Source organism: Lithobates pipiens, unplaced genomic scaffold (genome assembly GCF_037356315.1).
Source record: "Lithobates pipiens isolate NorthernLeopardFrog02 unplaced genomic scaffold, aLitPip1_a1.2 Scaffold_16, whole genome shotgun sequence".
Classification (NCBI taxonomy): domain Eukaryota; kingdom Metazoa; phylum Chordata; class Amphibia; order Anura; family Ranidae; genus Lithobates; species Lithobates pipiens.
In genome coordinates, this window is record NW_027507748.1 from 552,831,841 (window position 1) to 552,851,822 (window position 19,982).

At 41.4% G+C, this 19,982-nt stretch overlaps 1 protein-coding gene across 7 annotated transcripts in view; it reads left to right on the forward strand.

Annotated features, from left to right (window-relative positions):
- The window catches only part of RBMS2 (RNA binding motif single stranded interacting protein 2), a 174,681-nt gene that overhangs the window by 130,841 nt on the left and 23,858 nt on the right, over positions 1-19,982 (forward strand). For all 7 annotated transcript variants that reach the window (XM_077483471.1, XM_077483465.1, XM_077483469.1 and 4 more), the window contains exons 4-10: positions 1,638-1,729; positions 2,705-2,862; positions 9,003-9,082; positions 11,135-11,244; positions 11,353-11,399; positions 17,363-17,456; positions 18,178-18,228. In XM_077483471.1, the coding sequence (XP_077339597.1) occupies positions 1,638-1,729; positions 2,705-2,862; positions 9,003-9,082; positions 11,135-11,244; positions 11,353-11,399; positions 17,363-17,456; positions 18,178-18,228 (632 nt within the window). The remainder of the gene's footprint in view (positions 1-1,637; positions 1,730-2,704; positions 2,863-9,002; positions 9,083-11,134; positions 11,245-11,352; positions 11,400-17,362; positions 17,457-18,177; positions 18,229-19,982) is intronic.

A 19,982-nucleotide genomic window follows, 5' to 3' on the forward strand; every position in this document is an offset into this window, starting at 1 on the left:
CCAGATGCTGGACTAGGCATCTGGGTGGATCCCGAACATATCTTTGGGATCTTTTCTGAGCCTAGAACGTCAGTGATATCACCCGACAGTGGACTTTAGCCTGCTGTCAGCTGAAAACGTGTCACTGGAGTGCAGAACGAACTGTGCTCCTCTAACCTACAGGAGACATATAGACAAAATAGCTTTGGCCACACCTCTCCTTTTTTAATGCAGAGCTTGCTGATCTAAGAGAGGTGGCAGGTGCATCTTCCACTGCAGGAAGAATTTGATGCTTCTCCTTGAACCTCTGTGCTTAATCATGTGACCTTATAGATCAAATGAACAAGCACAAAGGATACAGGTATGAGCTTCACTGCACCCTACACCAGCAGTTTTGTTGTTTGGTTCTGCCGTAGGAGATGAGATGAGGTCCTATCCTCTCATGCAGTACCATGCACTCTGCATTTAAGCATATGTCAAGGCAACATATGAAGTACATATTTCATACTTCTCTCAATTACATTATTATTACTAAAGGTTTTTACATGGCACTGACAATTCACACAACGCTTTGCGTATAGCACATTCATATCAGTCTCTGCCCTCAAGGAGCTTACAGTCTAAGGTTCCTATCTCACATGCATGCACACACTAGGGTCAGTTGAGATAGGAGCAAATTAACCTACCAGCATGGGTTTGGAGTTTACAAAGAATTCAGAGTACCCAAATGAAACGAACATAAGGAGAACATGCAAGCGCCTTGCAGGTGGTGTCCTGGATTGGATTCAAGTAAGAACCCTAGTGTTGTGAGGCAGAAGTGCTAAGCACCACTGTGCTGCACATGCATTTTTCTCAATGTTTTTAATGTTTTTAAACACACTAAGTACATAAAAAAATACCTATAGATGTGCCAGAATTATTGTGTACTCCTACCTTCCTCCTTGTCATGACAACAGTGTATTTTTGTTCTGAATTTCAAAGCACATATTAGTCCTGACTACATGCCTCGCCTCTTCTCTCACTCTCTGGGTTGCAAGAAAGAAATTTGCTTGCTTCCCCCATCAACACCGACCGCGTTGACAGGGGAATCCCTCCCGCCGAGCAATTGTATTCTCCTATATGGGGTGGGAGGCAGGGGAAGCCATCCCCGCCCAGAGAAGATGGTGATTATTGCTAGCAGCTATACCAACCACTAGCGATAATCCTGTGTAAAATCTGACAGGCTGGTTGTACCCAAGTTGATCAATACATTTGGGTACGTTCAGCCTGCCCATACACGGTTTGAATCTTGGCTGGTCCCTGCTGACCTGGCCAAGATTCGAACCGTCTATGGCCGGCCTTAGCTAATCATCTGGCTACACAACAGAACCTTTAATGGTATATTTAGCAGACTAAAGAGGAGCAAAGAATAAAAGTCTATTGTTAGGATTTACATACATTTTAAATATAGTTAGTTAGGGCCATTGGGGGGGGCAGAGGCCTAGTTATTACTGTGGCTGATGTGACCCCTGTGTCTGTCACTTTATAAAAAAGGAACATCTGTTTGACATTTTACTGCTCAGTTTTGTAAGATCGGATGCATCTTTCACAGTTAAAATATAAAAAGATGTTTATTTTAATGTATGCTTTACTGATTGACTTTCTTTATTTCTCTGCAGGATATGGATTTGTGGATTTTGATAGCCCTGGAGCTGCTCAAAAAGCAGTATCTGCTCTGAAATCCAGTGGGGTGCAGGCCCAAATGGCAAAGGTATGATGCGAGTTCTATGTACAAGAAAAACGCAGACCACAACTTGGGTTCATAGCATGGTACAGAGGGCTCTAAAAATGGAAATAATCCATCATGTCAGAAAAACTTGGGAAATGGAGCTCTGTTTAATCTTCATTTCACAGAAGAAAAAAAACCGTGATCAAAATGAATTGCATAACTTTGAAAAAGGGAGACATTTTACTGAGGTTATAATTTAGGTCTTCTTTCCTCTTAACATTTGGTCTATTGAAAAAAAAAAGCAAATTAAATAGTAATAATAGTATATTATGCTGATAGCTGGATTACATACCATGCGGATACAACAGTTATATTCATTTGCATGCTAAAATGTTATTTGTGAGCATGATTTTTGCCAAATTACCAACTGCCTAGCACTACTTGCACCGCCACCTTCTGCATCACATTCCATTCTGAAACGCATTCAAACTACACATGGTAAAACAGCTAAGGTCTTGTGCAGTAAAAACTGGAAGCAAGCATTTCATGATTACAGTTTGTACTGTATTTTTATAACCCCACGTATGTACAATCTTTTCAAGGGCACTGTTCTTAAGGAGACTGGCCGTGTTTCACTAATAGTTTAACATTTTTGCAAAAAAATAAATACATTTTCTTTATATGTAAACTCTAAAGATAGAGAGAACAAAAAAAAAAAAAAAAATATATATATATATATATATATATATATATATATATATATATATATATATATATATATATATATATATATATATATATATATATATATATATATATATATATATATATATATATAATTAATCTTTATCACAGAGTTCATATTATTTTGCATATGGTACTGAAACTGAGTCCCTAGTGAAGTCCTTCTTCTTGTCTAGAGCAGCCACTTTTTTCTTTTTTTGCCTAGTGCTTACAAATGTCACATAATAAAGTTTGTGTTTAATAGTCATGATGTGCTTTGTGTTGGATATACAGCAACAAGAACAAGACCCCACCAACCTGTACATCTCCAACTTGCCGGTCAGCATGGATGAGCAGGAGCTGGAGTCACTGCTGAAACCATTTGGACAGGTCATATCCACTCGTATCCTGCGTGATGCTAGCGGGACCAGCCGAGGTGTTGGCTTTGCAAGGTGAGAGTTACTTGATGGCCTTAAAAGTAGCACTTAGTATGGCAATGCATTTTCGCCATGCCTTGAGGCAACCTAATTAGAGAATTGACATATACATTTGATTTAGAAAAATCTTTCAGTTCTAAACTGCTTTGTATAATTAAATGCAGAAGTATTTGAGTCACACCTAAAAATTTCCATCAGTTGCAAAGACAGCATATTTGTGTGAAAATACAAATCTGCAATACCAGACTGTGTGAGCAAATCTAGAATTAAAACTTCCAAGCTTGTTAAAAACAGGAGTGTGCAGTAGAGGACACCATGGCATATCACAACAGTAAACTAGAACAGCTAATCAGTAAGATTGTAATAGATTGTAAGCTTGTTATTGAATAGCTAATGAACTTGGAGTTAAATCACATTGTACTACTGTTTCTGTGATGCTAATAATATGTAGTGCAGACGTGTACCACTAAACCCATATTTGTTTGGGGGTTATTCATTAGCAATTTACAGGGAGGCAATGCTTTGTCATGAAACTTGGCAGGGCAACCAGTCATTAGCAGCACGTTTGGCTTGCGGCTCTGGATTATGTCATTGAAACCCAACACAAGTGCTATCTGCATGGAGTTCATATTGTCTCTGTAGTTACATGGACCTCTGGTTTCTTTCAACCAACCAAAATATACCGATAGGTATAACCAAACCCATCAATCACAGCTTACAATTTACCATGTAGATGTGACTGCATTCATTTTTATTTTGCTTTTGTAAACGACCAATCCCATTGTATGTCATGTTAAGAAGGTTAACAAATGCAGAGATGTTTAAAGTCCAGCCTGCGTGGCAACATTGGCTGCATACATTGAACACCGTGGAAGAGTGAGGGTAGCCACCCAGGAGCAAGAAATGTTATTTGCATTATTACCATGTGAAAATCCAGGGGGAAAAAGTCAAAAAAAGACAAAGCTAATGCGGCTATATCGAAGGACTATAAGCTGCAAAAAATTCAAATGTTTGTTTTGGATTTAGGTTACTTTTGGCTTCCTCCCAAATTGGCCTTAGTTTATGTGTGATTGTGATAGTTACTCCTTTTAGGAACAGCAGCTGTACATTGCGAAAAGTGCTGCGTAATTTATTGGCCCTATGTAAATGAATAGGCTTATTTCTTTTTCATACATCATGGGACGCAGAGTTAGGCTAATCATTACCTGCTGGGTTATACTTCATCTCCAGGTGAATGGACACTGATAGACCAAAGGTCTTTAGACAGGAAGTGATCCCCTATATAACCCCTCCCATACAGGAAGTACTTCAGTTTTTTTTATCAGTGTCTGCAAGGTGGATGGCATGGTTGTTTGAGCTCTCTGAGCTCCAGATCTCTAGTCCCACAAACGGTTCTTAAATGAATCAAACGACTGACCAATCGAATCCATTTGACACAGGCTTTATATGCTTAGATAAATGGTACCCGAGCCTCGCAAAGACACAAGATCCTGAGAGGTTTTGCCTGTAATGCGGCCTCCAGGCACTGGACCCTGCAAAGTGGATTCCTGATCACCACAGCGCTATGGCATTCCTGCAGGGTGCTGTATAGGTCCAAGGGAGTGGACCCTAAACATGAAATAGGGTACCCAGTCCTTGAAGGTCCTCAAGTGACAGGAACCCGTGAAGGGTGAAGATTGGGCTCTTAGTTTCTAAGCTGCACTGCGCCTGGACGGGTAAGTGAAACCCCTTTTATGGTGGGGTATCCCAGTGATTGTAACAATCAGTCAAGCTAGCTAGAGGCTGGACACCTGTGTGGCCATACGGGGGAGTTTTTGGGCTAGCTGTGGGTGTTTGCAGAGTGTACCTTTTTTTGCTTGTGTCTGGCTGTTTTTTACCTGTATGATGGCGATGGTGCGCCATTTCGCCTTGGTTCGCCATGGCGTATATGTGTTTGCAAAAGCACTACAGGGCTAAGCAGTTTGGTGGTTTTGCCACACATGCACCGTAGCCTTTATTTGGGCGCACCAACATTTGAATCGTACACAAATACAGCCACACATGTTTGCCAGGACTGTGCATGTGCATAAGCACACACGCACGCACAGAACATTCCAATGCACAGCTAGCTCATTTAAGCTGTGTATGCCAAGCATGCGGTGCTTCCAGAAGGCAGCTGTTGGACACAGAGCAGGCATTTTCATTTTCTCCTTACCCGGGTCAAGTGAGTCACCAGGTGTTTGGTGGGCTAAAGGTGCTTAGCAGGATTGTTGCATATGGTCTTGGTGATCCCTATTAAAGGGTTTCCCTTCTGAGGTGTGTTAATTCTACACCCAGGTACTCCCTTTTTTTGGCTAGTAAATGTCTTCAAAAAAGAGGATCGGGACCAACACTACAGGGAAGGGCACAACTATGTCATCAGTAGTTCCTGATGAACCTAGTCATATCCCTACTGTTGTATCCCCTGAAGGACCAGAGACTTTCGGCAATCTGAGCCACTGTGCCTATCTGGGATTGTGCCTACAGTCAACGCTGTTGCTTCACCCTTTATCACTAAGGATGAACTGTCCTCAGCCCTAGCCGGGTTAGAGCACAGGATTGCTGGCATGTTTGCCTCCATCCCGTAGGGTGGCAAGAAGAGTGACAGATCCCCCTCCCAGAGCCTCCTAGTCTGGAGCATGAATGATGGGTAAGAGCTTAAAGCTTATAATTCTGTGGATGGCGTGGTGGAAAAGTCTGCTTCCAAGCAATCTGGACAAGAAGATTTCCAGTTGGTGTCTGCCTCTCAATCACAGAGGCTTTTGATCCTGACTCTTACCGAAATGGTTTGTTCTGCCTTTAAGTTGCCTCTTACAGAGGTTACTGAGCCTCCCTGGTCCTTTTGGGATCCCTGAGGCCTCTTCAGGCCACACAGGCTTTCCCCTTACACCCTCTGTTGGAACAGGTGGTGTATGCTGATTGGGAACATCCTGACAGGATTTTTGTTCCTCCTAATGCCGCGTACACACGGTCGGAGAATCCGTCGGAATGCGTCTTATCGGACCGTGTCGTCAGATAATCCGACTGTGTGTGGTATGCATCGAAATGATTCCGTCCGAATCTCCGTCGGACCCAATTTTCCAACATGTTGGAAATATTTCCCGACCAACTGGGCCGGTTGGACGTAATCCGATCATGTGTAGAGAATTTTGATCGGACCAAGTGCCACGCATGCTCAGATCAAATTCCTACATCAAAGCTATTGGCTACTAGCCTGAATCTAGTCCCATCGTAACGAAATGACGTCATTACGTTCTGAAAGATCGGATTTTTCGACAACTTAGTCCGAACGTGTGTATGCAACAGTTTCGGACAAAATCCGACGGACAAAATCCGACGGATTTGGTTGTCGAAATCTCCGACCGTGTGTACAGGGGCTTAGTCTTTTTACACCTTTTAAAAGCGCAGTGTGGTTTTCCATTTTTATTTAATAATCCTACTTACCTAGGTCTGTCCCTGGCACCCCGTACACGCGATTGGAATTCCGGCCAGAAAAAGAAAAGAAAAAACTTAGTCCGACCGTGTGTATGCAACAGTTTCGGACACAGTCCATCAGACTAAATCTGACGGACAAAATTCGACGGATTTGGTTGGCAGAATCTCCGACCGTGTGTACAGGGGCTAAGAGGTTTTCCCTTTTATATCCCATGGATGAAAAGTTTGTCAAGAAGTCAAGCATGCCATCCGTAGCAGCAGATGCAGCAGTCTCTTCCTTAAACAAGAACTTGACTTGTCCGGCAGATAATGCACAGGGCTTGAAAGACCCTGTTGACAAGAAATTGGAGTCATTATTAAAGGCTTCCTTTTCTTTGGCCAGTTCAGCTATTCAGCCAGCTGTTTCAGCAATTGGTATCTGCCACTCCATAAATAATCAGATCAGACCGCCTGACAGGCCTAACCAGGAGGGTGATCTGCCTGAAAATAAGGCAGATATTCCTGTGTTTTGCTGTTGATGCCTTAACCACTTAAGGACCGAGCCGCTTTTAGAGATTTGGTGTTTGCAAGTTAAAATCAGTTTTTTTGTTTTTTGCTAGAAAATTACTTAGAACCCCCAAACATTTTATATATATATATATATATATATATATATATATATATATATATATTATATAATTTTTTTTTTCCCCACACCCTAGATAATAAAATGGTTTAACAAATTCTACAGGTTGCATGTTTTGAGTTAGAGGAGGTCTAGGGCTAGAATTATTGCTCTTGCTCTACTAATCATGGCGATACCTCACGTATGGTTTGAACACCGTTTTTTTTTTTTTTTTTTTTTTTTTTTAACACTGTTCTTTTAAAAAAAAATTGTCACTTTTATTCCTATTACAAGGAATAGAAAAAAAGCAGGACAGGGCCTCTTCAATATGAGATCTGGGGTCAAAAAGACCTCAGATCTCATATTTACACTAAAATGCAATATACATTTTTTTTTTTTTTTTTAATGTGCTGGAGAAGTTAAGTGTGCCATAATGCATGCACATACATTATGGTAAGAATGCACCCGCCAGCACACAATTTACTTCTGGTTCAATTCTGTACTGCTGTTGACATGAGCCTATGTAAAAACCTTCTGACCTTCTACATGGTCGTAAATGGAATAGATCAAAAGTTTTACATTTTTGGTATCTATTTACCTGATGCAAGCTCATCTCATCTTTTACAAAATGTGTTTTGTGTGAACTAAAATGTAATTAGATTTTTTTATTTTTACTGAATATATAGTCTTAATAACCAGTAGAACAATTATGTGACAAAAGAAATTCCAACAGATGCTATTTTATTCTACAAGGTCTAACAGTATATAGTGTTTAGGGGGGGAGGGGGGGGGGGTAAAGTGAAATACAAAGCAAGAAACTGCTCCTATCCTCCTAACTTCCTTCTATCCCAGAACTACGTTGTGAGATGAGTCAATTTGGGCATGGGGCATGTGGAACTTAGCTTACCTTAGAGGGTCAGAAAAATAATTTTTCAGCTCCCCATGCCCCTCTTATGTGTGTGTCTATTAGGGGCACAGGGTGACCTGAGAAGCCCAGTCTGGTCTGCCCTAACCAGACTCTCAGTACAACCACATTGGACTCAGCATTTCGTTTTACCCCTAAACCAGCCAGGTTGTCTGCACTGTGCTTAGAACACTGACATTGGACATAAGAGTTTGCTTAAGTGTCCTTCCCATTGACAAAGTTGGCTGCGTGCCCAGTTTTTGTTTAGAAAGATTTTTTTGAAATGTTTGAATGTACCTGTCCCTGCCCGCCCTGTGTCCCTATGCAAACAAGGAGGGGACGGATTGTCCCCAGGGATATATACTTGTGTATGTTCTTCAATAAAAGTCTTATCCTTTTACCCACCCTACACTCGGATACGGCTAGTGACTAGGTGGGCTAAGGGATCTTGGATCGTGCTGGTACAGGGCAAGGGAAGCTTATACAGCGGACATGCTCCTCAGGAGTATAGGGGTCCATCACCTACATCTCACAAGAATTTGTGGGCAGTTTCTTAGGTGTCAAGGCAGAGGCATTGTTTTCCTGGGAACGAAATCAATATATTTGCAAGAAGTGAAATAGAAAGAGGGGTGGGGAGGTAGAGGGAGTTCTGTAGTCCAGCAAGCAGGGCTAGTTTGGATTTCAGAGCAACAAAGGCACTGTGTTGTATCCTAAACGGGAAGTAGGGAAGATACTGGATTTCTGGCAGATCAGCAGTTTTTTTTTCAGTTCTTAAAGCTATAAATGGTGCTTTTCTTTTTGCCTGACATACACATATGGGGGTTTTTTTGTTTGTTTGTTTTTTTTTTTTTTCAATTCCTCTCCTGAAAAATAGTAATATATGGCCAACATAAGCCTTATAGTAGAGTAGATCAGAGATTCTAGAAATGGTGAGGGTTTTTTAATTGCGTCAATCCACTATGTACTGTACATTGGAGGTAAAGTGCCTTGATAAGACAGTTGAGAGAGTAGGACATTACAGAAAGTAACTATGTCAAAATATGTAGACTGTATTTGTAATGAAATTGTGAGGAAACAGCAAGACAAATAGTCATATTTCAGTTGTGACCCATGTTGACACTGAATTATTATAAGCAGCTTTCAGCTGTGAAAGGGACAAAAGCAGATTCAAATTATACTTTTCTTTTTTAACAGAATGGAATCTACAGAGAAATGTGAAGCTGTGATTTCTCATTTCAATGGCAAATACATGAAAACGCCCCCTGGTGTCCCAGGTAAGCAGAACATCTGTTCAATTTCAGGAGTTCTCATTTCTATTCTATTTATACTTACAGCTAAAACATAGTTAACACTTTGCTAAATAACCAAAAAGCAGAGTTTGAGCGGGAATGATAGTTTGCACAGTAGTTGTTACAATGTATGCTAGCGGTACTCAAAGCTAAGCTTAATGCGGGATTCCGGCGGGAGTTCCGCCGTTTTTTTTTTTTTAAAGCCAGCAGCTACAAATACTGCAGCTGCTGACTTTTAAAATAAGGACACTTACCCACCCAGCATGCCCGCGATGTCGGCACCCGAAGCCGATCTCTCGATCGTCTCTCGGGTGCTGCTGCCGCCATCTTGGGTATGGGAATCAGGAAGTGGAGCCTTTCGGCTTAATTTCCCGGTTCCCTACTGCACATGAGCGAGTCGCGCTGCGCAATAAGGATGGTACCGCTGCCTCTGGGATCCGTGTGTTTTCCAGCAGGCAGTGGGGGACTTTCGGAAAGGGGCGTAATCTACGCCCCTTTCCGCAGATAGCTATGCCGGAAGTGGGTGCAGATACCTGTACTGTACAGGTACCTGCACCCCCCTCCCCCCTGAAAGGTGCCAATTGTGGTGCCGGAGGGGAGGAGGATTCCAATGAGTGGAAGGTCCACTTTAGGGTGGACCTCCGCTTTAAGGTATGATCTGTATATTATGTAAGATGCATGCTTTAGAGCAATGTAGGTTTGCAATAAGAGTCATACTTGGAGTTCACCTTTTTAACGTGTATGTGTAGCTCACGTTTATTTTTCCATAGATTAGGTAAGGTTTAAAACCCCCCAGCCAATTTTTTTTATTATTTATTTTGCTGTGAAAATGTCCCTTCACTTGTCCTAGCGACTCAATGGGAAGTTTGAGTGACATTTAACAGTTGTCCCTTGAAAATGTATTCCCATTCGAAAATTTCCCCTTACCCCTTGGTCTGGGGACACTTCTAAAAGTTTGGATTTTCTCTTCATTTGTGCTGGTGATAAGTCACCGGTACAAATTGAGGGGTGAATCTCCCCAATGGGGACATATACAGCAGCGGAATACCTGATAGAAGGTCTAACCCTTTTTCCACTCTATCCAACACTAAAAACAAAAGTGCCTAGAGATGCACTTTAAATGGGCAAAAGTGTACCCCATTCTTAAGGCTGGGTTCACACTGCTGCGGGGGGAGATCCGGATGTGATTCGCACCGCAAATCACATCCGATCTCCGTAGCGATGCGAGTTCAGCCATACAGATAGTATGGCTCAATTCGCATCGCTCCCGCAGCAAACTCGCATGGGATCCTTTTTTTGGTCCGCAACAGAATCGGATCGCATGGGAGTTCACACCATGCGATCCGATTCCTGTGCGAGTCGGCAGATCGCACTGCGATATGCGGACGGATCTGGGGGTGTCATTAACATATCATTGACACTCCCAGCCGTCCGCATAGGGCAGTGTGAACTGCCGGCGGGAGTAATGCGATGCGGGAAAACGCCGCGGATTCGCGGCGTTCCCGCATCGCAGCGGTGTGAACCCGGCCTAAAAGGCAGAAATGTAGAAGAGATTTGTTTCAGTGTTGTATGAATGCCCATCCTCCCCTGTCAGATATGAGGGTACGGTAACCAGATGATGCATCCGCATCCGCATAGTAGTTCGTAATGCAGATTTGCAAAACTGAGGTCTTTCGTATAGTGTACAGTCAGTACATTATTTTTGTACATGAATATAGATTGGCAAATTGCTATTAATGGATTATCTGATCATTATATATTTTACAAAGACTTTACACTTTACTGTCTCCTAGGAACTTAATATTGCTAATCTTAAGGCTCATCGCACACAGTACAATCTCTGTAAATCAACAAAAAATGTTAAATCAGATTGTAACATGCTTTGTGAGTTTAAGGGAAATTGTTCTATTATTCAGTGATGAGCTGTATAGCTTGTGTCAAGATCAGCAGGATTGTATAAGCACATAATCTATATTAGCTGCATCCTAATGCTGTGGGTAGGTAAATAAACTTCTTACCATAATCCTTTTTCTTCAGCGCCACAAGAACCCCTCCTTTGTAAGTTTGCAGATGGAGGACAAAAAAAAAGACAAACCCAGGGGAAATATATTCAAAATGGACGTGGCTGGCCACGAGAGGGAGAGACGGTAATACAAAATTCCCTGTTTTCTTAATCTTTTGATATTTTTTTTTTCCTGCGGTTTGTACATATTCTGTATGTTTTCCTGCTATATCAGTTATTATTTGTTTCTTAGGGTGGAATGACGCTGACATATGATCCCACCACTGCCCTGCAGAATGGGTAAGACTCTTGGATTTTTTTTTTTTTGGATTGGCAATAATTTGAGTGCTTTGTCGGACAGTTTTTTTTTGCACAAACAAAGCTGCATATTTTAGTACATGGGTATTGTGGAAATGGCTTGTAATACAGAATCTGTCGATTTGTAGTATGCGTAACAAGAAAAAGGATTCTTTTGCAGAAAGCACTGGGCAGCTCTATATGATAAATTCTAAAGGTTCAATTCACTCAGCTACAGCCATTGTTATTTGCCCTAATTATAGTAAAGCCCAATGAGAGCTGAAAATATTAGTCTTGTGGCTTCTAACAACTATTGTAATGACAAATACACATGCAATGTAGCTAAGTTGAGTAGTGTGCGCAAATATCAACAAATGCACAGTTTTGGGGAAAATTTTTTTACAAATGGGCAAATAATTAAAATTAAAATATCCCTTTCCATGTTTCTGCTACTGAAAGGTCGCATTTATTAGAAGTTATTTTTTGGTGCAAAATGGACTGAAGGTCAACAGGCAAAGTCTACTACAAAAAAATAATTCATTATGTTTTACCCATAGCACAAATACATTGAACCTCTTAAAGGGAAGTTTTGTTGTTTTGGGGATGGAGGCGATTCCTCTCCAGATAACTAATAAAACAATGTGTCGATTTTAGGTCCCCTTATTTCAAATCCTTACTGGTTTCTTTTTTGTAAATCATGGAATATGCCATGCCAGTACATCTTCAGAAAAGCTTCAAAATCAATGGGAGAGCCTGCTTTTACTATAATAACATGATCAGTGTTGCACCTCCAGCCCCCTTGCAAGCATTTTAGCAGAGAGGTTCCCCAGTGCAATAAATAATCTTATTTAGGTGAACTGTTTCTTTTCTAATGCAGGCCAAAGTTAAAGGTAAACTTAGCCCCATGTAACCTCAAACTATTTTTGGAGCTGCTGCAGAACTATTGTCTTCCTCTTTGTCAATTAGGAGGCATTGCATGCTAGAAGATGGGAGAAAAGGAATGAGTTACATTCCCACCCGTATCTGGAAGTGCTGGATATGTATTCCTCTTAGTGCTGTAAAAGGAAAGGTTTACATTAACCTATGCTGAAAGAAAGTGGTCTCCTTCCTTTACTACCACTGAGGCACAAAATACTGACATTTAGTGGTTATAGAACTAGAGATGGGAAGGACTGCAAAAAAAATATATGTGTGTGTGTGTGTGTATATGTATATATATATGTGTGTGTGTGTGTGTGTGTGTATATGTGTATATATGTGTGTATGTGTATGTATATGTATATATATATATATATATATATATATATATATATATATATATTATAAAAAAAAAATTCAAAGCTGCTTTTTCCCCCCGAAAAAAATGGGGAAAAAAAAAGGAAGTGTAGTATATGTTCTTTTACAATGATAAATAGATCAATTATATAACAGGAGGACCTTTAATATAGGATTTCTGAAACTTTACGTAAAGTCTTAAATTCTTGCACATTCTCTCAGCTGAAGACAAGCAAATCCTGGAAAACAATTCCTGTATTTCTCAATGCAGTTCTCAAACAAGGGAAATATGCATTTTTGCCACTAAGGGGCACTGCAGGGAAAGGGTTCAGTTTAGTTTGCTCGTGGGCTCCATCTTGTACCTCCTACAGTTGGGCGATTGTTGGGATACAGTCATTTCTGAAGATACCGTCATTTTATAGATAAAATGACATCTGGAAATCAGGAGAAATTTAATCAAGCTCTTGCAAAAGCAATATATGCTTCTGGATTGTAAGTAACTGCAAATGCATATTGGCAGGAAGCTTTTAAATTATGAGGGAACAGAGGGGCGGCTGCTTGTGCTCATGTATAGTTGAAAAGTTTTTTTAACACATAGAGTCCTTGTTATTCCATTTGTAATAAAATTCTAAAAAGCAAATTTAGTTTACTGAATAAGCTGTACTTTTATTTAAAGCATAATACTTTTTACATTTCACCTTCCCAGTGTAACAAAATGACTTTCAAATTTTAAAACTCCTCCACACTGAATTTCTTTTAAATTTTTCTGAAAATTAAAAAAAATTTCTAGAAAAAAAATTAGGAAATACCTTAGAACAAGGCGTCGGCGTCTAATCCTGGTCCACGCCAAGGGAGCTGACATTTTTCACTCGACATGTCTTCCAGGTTCGCTGCTCTGGCGCTGTGAGTGGCCAGAGCCATGCTGATGTCACTCCTGCGCATGTGCGCGGAAGTCTTCTTCCTTGCAAGGTCTGGCAGTGTCTGCCGGACCTTCAGCCAGGCCTTCACATTGCATGCGCCGCTGACGTCAGCAGCTGCATGCAAAGTTAATATCTCCTAAACCGTACCGGTTTAGGAGATATTCATTTTACCTACAGGTAAGCCTCATTAGAGGCTCACCTGTAGTTAAAAAAATGGGTATACCACCGCTTTAATTAAATTATACACCACACTTTTTTTAAGATTATTATCTGATTAATCGATGTGAAAAAATTTTTTATCTGATTAATCGAAACAATAGTCAGCCAACTAATCGATTTATGAAAATAATCCTTAGTTGCAGCCCTAGTATGTACCATATAGAACGAGTTGCAGGATCCAGGGGTAATATACACCAAATAAGTATCCTTGAAGTTACATATACAGTTAGGTCTGTATATATATTTGGACACCGGCATCATTTTTGTTTTTTCAGGTATTTGCCAAAACTTTTTCAAGCTATAGTTATATAATGAATATGGTCTGAAAGTGCACACTCTCAGGTTTAATTGGAGGGTATTTATACCAAAATCAAAGAATGGGTTTAGGAATTGCAACTCTTAAGAATAGCCCCCCCCCCCCTTTTTTTTTTCAAGGGACCAAAAGTAATTGGACAATTAAATCAAAAGCTGTTTCATGGCTATGTGGGCTACTCCTTTGTTATTTCTTCATCAATTAAAGAGGAACTGCAGTCTGCTTACATAATTGGTAATAAACACATCTTTTCCATTCTGAAGCTTCCCTACAACCACTTTGCACATTATTTTATATATACTGTGATTCTGTACTTGCCAAATATGCTGCAGAAATCTCCCTCTACTAAGTCTGGCTGGAGCCATTTTAACTGTGGGCACCTGAAGCTGCTGTCTGTTTACTTCCTGGATTTACCCAGACACACAGAGGCACACTTCCAGCTCTGCAGCTTTCATTGGCTCTCTTATGAATCTCCCCTACTTTCCTGGCAAACTCTCACAAGAGTGAGAGAGAGAGTTGTGCATGATGTCATAAGCCTAGGCTAATGACCAGACAAGAAACAGTAAGTGGGCTGTATAAGATATTTACTGCCAGAAAAATGTTTTACTATCCAAAGTTAAAACAACAAGGGCAGAAGATTTAATATATGGAAAGATGAAAAAATAAAGAAAGGTCTGCTTTAAGCAGATAAAAGGTCTGGAGTTGATTTTAAGTGTGGTATTTGCATTTGAAATCTATTGCAAGGGAAACAGGTAATTGTAAGGCTTTAAAAACGGAGTAGCCAAATCTACAGTTTGGTACATTTTGAGGAAAGAATGCAGTGGTGAGCTCAGTAACATAAAAAGGCCTGGACGTTCACGAAATACAGCAGTGGTGGATAACAGGATCCTCGCTATGGTAAAGAAAAACGAATTCACAACATCCAGACAAGTGAAGGACACTCTGCAGGAGGTGGGCATATCATTGTCAAAGTCTACAATTAAGAGAAGACCTCACGAGAGCAAATACAGAGGGTTCACCACAAGGTACAAACCATTCATAAGTCTGCAGAATAGAAAAGCCAGATTAGACTTTGCCAAAAAAAATCCAAAAAAAAAGCCAGACCAGTTCTGGAAAAGCAACCTTTGGGTAGATGAATCGAAGATCAATCTGTACCAGATTGATGGGAAGAAAAAAATGTGGAGAAGGCTTGGAGAACAGCTCAACATGGTGGAGGCAGTGTGATGGCATGGGCATGCATGGCTTCCAGTGGCACTGGGTCATTGGTGTTTATTGATGAAGGGACAGAAGACAAAAACAGCCAGATGAATTTGGCAGTGTTTAGAGAGAGTGTCGGCACAGATTCAGCCAAATACAGCAAAGTTGATTGGACCTCGCTTCATAGTACAGATGGACAATGATCCAGACCACACTGCAAAAGCAACCCAGGAGCTTTTGAAGGAAAATAAGTGAAATATTCTGCAATGGCCGAGTCAATCGCCTGATCTGAACCCAATTGAGCATGCATTTCTCTTGCTGAAGGAAAAACTAAATGCAGAAAGACCCATAAACAAAGAACAACCGAAGACAGCTGCAGTTAGAGCCTGGCATAGCATCAGAAAGGAAGAAACCCAGTCTTTTGTAATGTCAATCGGTTTCAGACTTTAGGCAGTCCTTGTAAGTAAAGGATGCTCAACAAAATATTAAAAATTAACATTTTTATTTATGATTATATTCTTGTGTCCAATTACATTTGCACCTGAAAATAGGGGGACGGTGTATAAAAATGGTTGCAGTTCCTAAAATGTGTACTTGATGTTTATGTTCAACCCCTTGAATCAAGTCTGCAATTCAAATTAATTTGGATTGTTTTGTTTTAATTTTATTCTGGGGGCATACAGAGTCAAAAGTATGAAAATTTGTGCCTGTGTTCAAATATATATGGATCTGTGTGAGAATAGAAAATAAAAAGATACAATGTCATCAACCATAGGGCATTGTGACACTATTTCAATTTAAAGTGGTTGTAAACTTCTGATATGAAATATGAACAAAGTATATCCCTCTATAGTGTGTACCAGTGGTGGCTGGTGCTCCATTTTTTTGGGGGGGGGGGGGGGTGGCCATGGCAGCAAAAAAAAAAAAACCTGATCCATACTCGCCCCATCCACGATCGCGGCTCACTGATTCCCTCCCAGGCTCCGTGTGGTCTGCTGCGTCACCTGAGCTACGTGTGACATGATACAAAGCGCGGATCAGAGAATAGATCGCTATGTGTGGTATGTGAGAGATATTCTCCATGTCAACTCCATATATTGGAGAGGAGTTAGGTGTGTCTCCGGTATCCTCCAGTGACTCCAGGCAACTCTGCCTCTGCACATGCCACCACCGGAGACTGCACTCTCATTTGCTGCCTCTATCTCCCCCCGCCTCCTCTACTCCTCCTCTCCACTCCAACCACCACCACCACACATCACACAAGTGGGCCCACTCTTTTTGAAGCCATATAGAGCCTCAAGTTCTAATAATGTGGGTCTAAAAAAAAAAAACCCTATAAAATCCATGCATGGAGATTAGGGAACAGGCGCATTGTTCTGGGGGGCTCCCCTGCACCCCTAATGAGTGGGCCGCCACTGGTGCATACTTGTGTCACTATAGGGGCACTAAGTGTCATCTGTCTGCTGCCTTGTTCCTCTGCTGTCTTCACGTGTCACTTCTGACAAGTTTTCACAACACCAAGAGATAAAAAGATGACGTGAGGGAGCTCCAGCACAGCCTGCGACTGGCAGCCTCAGCTCTGTTCCTGTGTTCTGTGTGGGGAGGTGGGGGGTCCCTATCCTCCACTGAGCTCTGCAGAGTGCAACTTCAGCTCCCTTGCCCCTGCCCCTGAGTGCTCAGACAAGCTCTATCATTTCTGGACCTTCAAGGGTTGTAGAGGAGACAGGGTTGCAGATAAGCAGTTACAAATTATGTAAGAGATCTCCTTCATCCCTGTTGTCGCCTGAGGCCAGTCACTTCAGTGGATATTTTTATTGGGTTTACAACCACTTTAAATCTTCATTTTGTTTTGGGACCCAGCCAAAAATAAAGTTCCGCTCCAATGGCTGAAGCCTTCCTGTCACATTTGAAATTGATCGGCTTTCGGGTGTGCACTTCCATTTTTTTTTTCTCCTGCATTTTATTTAATTGTGAATTTTATAATTGATATTGACCATATGTATTGTGTGTAACATACATTTTAACTACTTGATATTTTTCAGGTTTTATACCACCCCGTACAGTATTGCCCCAAACAGGGTGATCGCTCAGGCAGCCCTCTCCCCATACCTGCCATCACCTGTATCTTCTTATCAGGTAAGACTAATCCTAATCTTCTGGCAGAACATTTGTTGTCATTTCAGTTAAGACAGAATGTTCAAGTGCATGACGCAATTTTATCTCAATTTGCTTGGCTGTAAAGCTGGCCATAGATGGATCAAAATTTGCCCCGGTTCAGCAAGGATCAGCTGAATTGGGATCTTTCTATGGCCGTTCCTATTTATGAGAAGTCAATTTGAAGAACAGGAATGTGGGAAACTTTTGCTTTGATCAGCACATGCAGCCAATTGGCTGCAGCTCTGATCCGTGTATTCTAGGAAGTCCCACTGTCAAAAATATGACACGGCGAGGAGGATTCCCACGTGAGCCATGTATGGGCAGCATAGCAATTGTTATGTCATGATGACCATTGTTTTAAGTAGTGAGAGCTTAGTGCCTTATAGTCCAGTGAATTAGGTCTATATGCTGTCCATACAAAAGGGATATAACTGGGTTAAGCACTGCCATATGTAGTTTTGAGGTAGTAATGAGCACTTTGTGATGTTGGAAAAGCTTGTCTGACAGTGATCATTCTCTTTTCTCCCTGGAAGGGGAATGCATTACGAACAGAGATTGATAGATCTCTTACCACTTGTTCTCTGGATATGCACATTTATTGTACTTGTCCTTAGGCTTTAATGTATTTGTTTCTGTTCCATCGTAAGCAATATTGTTATTTTATCTTCTATATCTGTATGCTTAATTTGACCATTTGTAGGTTCACAATCCCTCCTGGATGCATCATCAGTCTTACCTCATGCAGCCTGCAGTGAGTATTTGTTATTTTCACATTTAGAAATTTAACACTCACTCTTTACTATCCAATTTTTTTCTCTTCTGATCTTTCTTTTGCACCCACTGCTCTGCCACTGGTGCCAGCTTCCTTTTATGCCCCTAACAATCTTTATAGCCTTGCTAGGTCAGATACTTTGAAGGGGTTTTCCAATCTAAACTGGAACTAAAGTTCCCCGTTTTTAACACGGTTGTACAGTGAGGGAAAAAAGTATTTGATCCCATGATGATTTTGTATGTTTGCCCACTGACAAAGAAATGATCAAGCTATAATTTTAATGGTAGGTTTATTTTAACAGCGAGAGACAGAATAATAACAAAAAAATCCAGAAAAACGCATTTAAAAAAAGTTTTATAAATTAATTTGAATTTTAATGAGTGAAATAAGTATTTGACCCCTTCGCAAAACATGACTTAGTATTTGGTGGCAAAACCCTTGTTGGCAACCACAGAGGTCAGATGTTTCTTGTAGCTGGCCGCCAGGTTTGCACACATCTCAGGAGGGATTTTGTCCCACTCCTCTTTGCAGATCCTCTCCAAGTCAATAAAGTGATTGTAAAGTCTCCTTGTTTGTTATTTTTATAGAAAAAAAAAGTGTCATACTTACCTGCTCTGTTACAGTGGATTTGCACAGAGCAGCCCGGATTCCATCTCTTCTCAGGTCCCTCTATGATCTTGGCCCCTCCCTCCTGTTCAGTACCCCCCACAGCAAGCAGCTTGCTATGGGGGCACCTGAGCTTGATTCAGACTCTGAGCCCTGGCCGTGCCCCTTCTCTCCCCTGACTGACTAGCTGACTTTGACAGCAGCAGGAGCCAGTGGCGCAGCTGCTGTGTCTCGGCCAATCTGGAAGGAGAATATCAGATGGCTTAAACACTTGTGGATATCGCTGGACAGAGACCTCAGGTAAGTATTAGGGGGGTTGCTGCACACAGAAGGCTTTTTATCTTAATGCATATAATGCATTAAGATAAACCTTCTGCCTTTAGACCCCTTTCACACCACACTGCCCTTTGCGTTGGCAGTAAAACGCGGCGTTTTACCGCCGGATTTGCGGTGCATTTCGGCCGCTAGCGGGCGCTTTTACCCCCGCTAGCCGCAAAAGGGTTAAAACCACCAGCAATAAGCCGCAATCGCTGCGTTTTGCCGGCGGCATTACAGCGCTGCCCCATTGATTTCAATAGGGAGTAGCGGTGGAGGAGCGGTAAACACACCGCTCCAAAGAAGCTGCTGGCAGGACTTTTTTCTGACGTCCTGCCAGCGCACCGCTGTAGTGTGAAAGCCCTCGGGGCTTTCACACTACACACAATGGTGCAGCTTCTTTAGGGCGGATTGCAGGCGCAATTTCTAACGCTATAGCGCCTGCAAAACGCCCTGGTGTGAAAGGGGTGTTATAACCACTTTAAGGTTTCAAGGCTGACCTTTGGTAACTTGAAACTTTAGTTCCCTCCAAATATTTTCTATGGGTTTAGGGTCTGGAGACTGGCTAGGCCACTCCAGGACCTTCTTCTTGAGCCACTAATTGGTCACCTTGGCCAAGTGTTTGGGGTCACTGTTATGCTGGAATGTCTATCCACGACACATTTTCAATTCCCTGTCATTGAGGGAAGGAGGTTCTCACACAAGATTTGAAGGTACATGGCCCTGTCCATCATTCCTTTGGTGCGGTGAAGTTATCCTGCCCACTTAGCAGAAAAGCACTCCCAAAGCATAATGTTTCTACCTCCATGTTT